At 42.6% G+C, this 5,690-nt stretch overlaps 1 protein-coding gene across 1 annotated transcript; it reads right to left on the minus strand.

The window, feature by feature from the left end:
* Nucleotides 1-3,412: 3,412 nt before the first annotated feature.
* LOC127336134 (indolin-2-one monooxygenase) lies at nucleotides 3,413-5,256 on the minus strand. Its single transcript, XM_051362910.2, has 2 exons — nucleotides 4,281-5,256; nucleotides 3,413-4,215 (listed from the first exon to the last, which is right to left on the minus strand). The coding sequence occupies exons 1-2, from the start codon at nucleotides 5,214-5,216 to the stop codon at nucleotides 3,538-3,540; spliced, it is 1,614 nt and encodes a 537-aa protein (XP_051218870.1). The 5' UTR covers nucleotides 5,217-5,256; the 3' UTR covers nucleotides 3,413-3,537.
* Between the last annotated feature and the right edge of the window lie 434 nt (nucleotides 5,257-5,690).

The following is a 5,690-nucleotide window of genomic DNA, read 5'->3' on the forward strand; positions in this document are numbered from 1 at the left end:
AACATCCCATTGTGGGGGAGTGATATGCCTTGTGCATCTCTCTTTCTTTAAAATGTGTGTACATGGGTACCACCACTTAGTATTGATATTGCAAGATTATCTTATCACTATGTGGTGTGTCATACTCATGAGAAATTCAAATTCTAAATGCCCATTAACCATCTCTAGTTGAATTTTAATTTCCTCTTGATTAGAAGAAATGTTTTATCACATTATTGGGGAGTAATTTTTTGGTACATATCATAAGCCTAGAAAATGTGAAAATATGAGGTTATGCCACTTAGAGTTGATACTCTTAATTATTTTGTTCCTAGGTGGCATGTTTTCTCAAACAAGCTCCTCTTTTATTAAAAAGCTTTTATTGCTCATCTTATGAGTTCTTGTTTGAGTAGGAAATTCTTGGTGCGGTTTTTCCTCAAATACATATCTCTATAACTTATTTATTCTAATAATTGTTGTGCGTGATTGTTTGACCAGTTAAAGCTATCAAGAATCTTCATCCGTGCATATTGTTTAATCCTATATATATTTATCCTATGCCTTTTATTGTGAAGTTGATCTCGAATCCTTAAAATGTACCACCGGAAATCAATTACAATATTCTCATTGTATTTGACAACTGATAACCTTGTATGTGGTTTAATTTATGGATCACCTTCACCTTGGATTGCTTCTTATTGCCTTATTCTATTTCCAAGAAATCTTTGTAGCTCCCATGTGTCTTCCTTGCCTCTTTGAAAAATATTTTGATAAAATGTCTTGATTCTTATCAAGTTTTTGTTTTTGGAAGACAGACTTTTTCCTTTCGATTGTGTCATTGTGAAAAGTGTAGAGGGTTTGGTTTATTTGTTGGAACCTTGCTCTTTTGGGAGTTTGCTATCTCATTCTTTCTTCTATGTTTCATTTGCCCTCACCAGCGGAGATCCGATGGGGGAAACGCTGCCAGAATCGCCTCTGGTGGACTCCACACCCCCTCCGGTGTGGTCATCTTCATCAACATCATCATCTCCATGACCATCTACAGCAGCACCATCTTCATCTACCCTTGCAATCTCTCGGAAAACATGATGTATGATGCAATATATTGGTTTCCCATGATCTATTGTATCTCTATGTTGATGTTTGTTGATGTCTGAGTAGTGGCTTGTTCATGGAAATTGTTATATAGTTTGTTGTTCGTTGCATACACGTATATGTTATCTTCTATGATGATCTTTTGTACTGATATATGAGTGCACACATATGTTGGGGAATGCATGAGATTGTCACTGTTGCATGTTGATAGGATGAGGGATAGCCGAAGTTTGACAGAAACCGAATCCCAATTATTAGATTCATGTTGTATTAATTCATGGCTAATCAATGGGGGGTATAACTATTGGGACCTTTAAACTTACATCGGTGGTTGGACTTTATGTCTTAATAATTTCCTTGTTTGTTCTTAATTGGCCTTTGGATCAATCACTAGTGGTGCAATTGCTCATGTTTATGGCTACACCTATTTATGGCTCATCTCTAGGAAAGAACAATAAAAAACTATCCTTGTGCTTCACTGATTATGACAACCACACACATGAAGTAGAAATTAGTTGAACATTTTCTCCCTTGAGTTGCTCCACTCCACTTCACTTCATTTCACTTTACTTTACTGCACTTTACTTTTCTTGCATTTGTTTCACTTCTCGCATTTTAATTTTAGAACATATAGTTTTATAATTGAAACCTCTTCACATACACAAACATAGTATAGATCCTAGCTTTTCATAGAAGGCTATATAAGTGGATTATAGAGCTTTAGAGAATAGATAATTTACCTTCATCTACTCGTGGGTTCGATACTAAAATACTTATCGAATTGTACTATGATGATCCCATGCACTTAGGTTATCAACATATGAAGAAGGTCTATGGTAATCTAAACTTGAGTAGCATGAGGTGTGGGTGCATGTGCCAAGGGGCATGATGCATCCAACTTTTAAGAGGTCAAACACATAAAACCATATTTATTTTCACTGCCGTTGACATGAGTTGCATCCCTCAAAATTCATTTTACTCTTTATTACTATCAAATTGTTGGCATGCATACTCCATGCTTACTTTCAGTATCCACTTTTTCCAATGAAAAATAAAAGAAAGAGAAAGAAGAAAGAAGAAAGAAAGATTCCTTGACCACTTGAAATTACTTACATGTTTAATGTCCATAGTGCTTTCATTTGTTTTTACACATTGTGATTTATTGCTGCACACTTTTGTAGTGAACAAGAAATTTCACTTCAAATCTCATTTTCTTATTGTTGTTCATTAATGTTTGAATCATTAACCTTGTGTACTAACTTGTTACATTCAACTAAACAACAAACTTCAAAGTCCATGTAGAGTTTTTATCACCTTCATACCCGAGGATGAGTATGGATTCCGCTTGGGGATGTTGATGCATCTAAAATTCGTACATGAACTTTGTTGTTTATTGCCACATATTTCTTCATATTTGCATCTCATAAGGTTCTATCAATGTTTTATATTATTTTGGGGGATTTTCAATGATCCCCTTTATTTTGTTTACAACTCTGCAGAACAAGAATCTCATGTTTTATGTATTTTGTTACTTTCAGGGACCAATACAGAGTCAAATGGACCTGGGCTTTTTCGAGAATCAATATTTTACAACGACTGAAGGGATATGCAGTTTTGAAATCATGCAAACAGAGCCCGGAGGACCAAAAGGCTGCATGTGACGCGGGGCCCTCCCTAGGTCGCGCCACCCATAGGCTTGGGCGCCTCGAGCATCCTCAGCCGTCCATCAACAGCCCCTAGATCATCGTCTTTACCTAAAAAACCATATATAACGGACCCCCACTGTGTATCGGAAAGGAGACGGAACATAGACCGAATTAGAGTCAACACAAGCGAATATCGGAGGAAGATTTATGCTTCCTTGTGGATTGGATCTTTATCATTCTATATAAAAACGATAATAAAGAATTACTGAAACCAATGGTAGTACATATCAAAACATGTTTGAATTATTAATGATTTCATTTTCTGTAATTTATTTGTCATATATATAATAATTATTATTATTATGGGTGTGGACAGTTGTGTTATATCAATTTGGTCGTTACAAGAATATAAAAAATATAAACTTGTGAAATATATATATATATATATGGTGAGATTTAGAGAGCTCATCAAAATATCGGTTTAAACTAAAGCGGCACATTTTTTCGTGGGGCTCTCAGTTTGACTTGGGAGCAGAAGCTTCTACAGGAGATTGCGGCATGAAAATAAAGTTAACCCGTAGCAACATACGTGTGCAAATTTCCTTGTTAGTACACATATAGCAAAATTATTTACTTTATATTTTTTATGAATAGTTCAAATTTAAACTTGTGATTCGTGAAGTAAGCTGCGGTATGATGCTTGAAAATTCAGATTTTGTCATGACATTATGAACGAATAAATGGCAAGTTAAATTTGAACAAGCCAAATGTAAGTACAGTACTTATTTCATACTAGTACTTCGTAGTTGGCTAGTTATCATTCTCTCTTATCGGAGAGAGGGATTGATCTTGAAACTGGGACAAGGAGGAGCTTCTCCTTACGCCGGATCGACAAGCTGAACACTTCCTTCATATCAACCTCCTTCATCTTTGCTGGCAGCTCCCAGTCGAAATGGTACACGAGGTTCGCTAGCATCAATTCCACAGCAGCATTCGCGAAGTTTATGCCTGGGCAGATCCTCCGTCCAGACCCGAAAGGCAAATACTCAAAGTCCCTCCCTTTGCCGTTGAGTGTGGCCGCGCTGCCTCCAGGGAGGAACCTCTCCGGCGCGAACTCCTCCGGCGTGTCCCATGACGCGGGGTCTCTAGCGAGAGCCCACGCGTTGACCATGAGCCGTGTCCCGGAAGGGATCGTGTAGCCGTCAATCTCGCAGTCAGCCATCGAGAGGTGAGGGATGAGGAGTGGCGTCGGAGGGTGCAGCCTCAACGTCTCCTTCACTGTAGCCCTCAAGTAGGCCATGTCAACGAGCTCCTCTTCCGTGACCACGTCTTGTTGTGGTTCTTCTCGGTCCTCGGCCCCAACTGCCGGCCCCAGTGTATGCCTCCTCCTGACCTCCTCTTGCAATTTGGCCATGACGTGTCTGTTATTCATCAGCTCAGCCATTGCAGATTCGAGCACAAGATATATCGTTTCTATCCCCGCTTGGAACATGTCCTGTTAATTATCATGTCAAGAAAAATACTCATTTTACCCCCTAATTGAATGGATTACTTACTTACCATCACGATCGCCTTTACATTGTCTGTGGTCAATCCGTACTCTTCTTGCAGAGAGAGTAAGACGTGTATGAAGTCCGAGCTGGCATCATCCCCCTGCTCGCGGTGTCGCCCCTGCTGGTCCATGAGCTTTAAGAACAGCTCGTCCCACCTCTTGCGAACCCTGATAGCCCTGCGGCACACCACCAAGCCGGTGAACACGCCCACTATTGCGAAGCCCGGAAAGTAGTCATCGAGGTTGAACCCCCCAAGGAGCGACATGTTGATGTCGGCCAGCTCGCGGACCAGCTTGTTCCTGCCATCGTCGCCGTGGTGTCTCCCGAGCACCGCGCGGCAGACGACGTCTGTCGCGTACGAGTGCAGGTGCTCGCTCATGTCCACCGCCGCGGCGGTCGCCGCCGATGCACGGATCTTGGCCACGGCTATGGGCACCTCTTCCTCACGTCCGTGGCGCAACGCGTGCACCTTCCTGGTGCTGAGCATGTGCGTCGTGACGACTTTCCTGGCCTGACGCCAGGGCTCGCCGTAGGGCGCGAAACCGACGTCGGACGAGCCGTAGAAGATGATGTCGGCAACGGCGGAGCGCGCCCTGGATGCGAGAGCGTGGTCGTGCGTGCGCAGGACGGCCTCCGCGGCGCGAGGCGAGGACACGACCACCGTGTTCACCGCGCCCAAGCGGAGGAGCATGAGGTCCCGGCCGTGCTTCCGGGAAAGGTCGCGGAAGGAGACGTGAGGCAGGGAGCCTACGAGGTGGAGGTGCCCGATCACCGGGAGCTTGAATGGAGGGGAAGGTGGGAGCGGCAGGTTTGGCCGCTGCTTGATTCTTCTTCGACTCCATCTTTTCCAACCGACGAGCAGTAGAACCAGTGGGACGAGGAACAAAAGCAAATCAAGCAATGCTTGAGCAGATGCGCCATGGATTGCTGCTTCACCAGCCATGGATCCAAATCATGCAGATGACCGATCTGATCACCTTGGTAAGAATAGTACTTACTATATATGGACAAATTTGCACGTCATTTTCCTAGTTGGCCAATTGACTGTAAAATACTACCGATTTCCATATATATATATCTATAGGGAATTGCTAATTCTCAGCAGTGCACGAGGGCGGCCACCCGCATGCTACCTACCGCATGCGATGAGTCAGACTCCTTTTTTCCATGCTGAAAGCTTGCAAGCATTTTTTGTTTTTGTTTTCTTAGGCATCTTTAACGGGGCGATGCAAAATGGACACCTAAATTGTCTGCGCATCCATTTCCGTCGGCGGCGGACGCGAAAATGTTCATTTTTATCCACGCGTCTGTTTGCGTCTGGGGTGGCTCCAGCGGACCGAGACGCATATTATTTTTCCACTTTTTTCTCTCCTTTTCATTTAAACATAGTTACAACCATTACACAAACTAATACATA

This window comes from Lolium perenne, chromosome 2 (genome assembly GCF_019359855.2).
Source record: "Lolium perenne isolate Kyuss_39 chromosome 2, Kyuss_2.0, whole genome shotgun sequence".
Classification (NCBI taxonomy): Eukaryota; Viridiplantae; Streptophyta; class Magnoliopsida; order Poales; family Poaceae; genus Lolium; species Lolium perenne.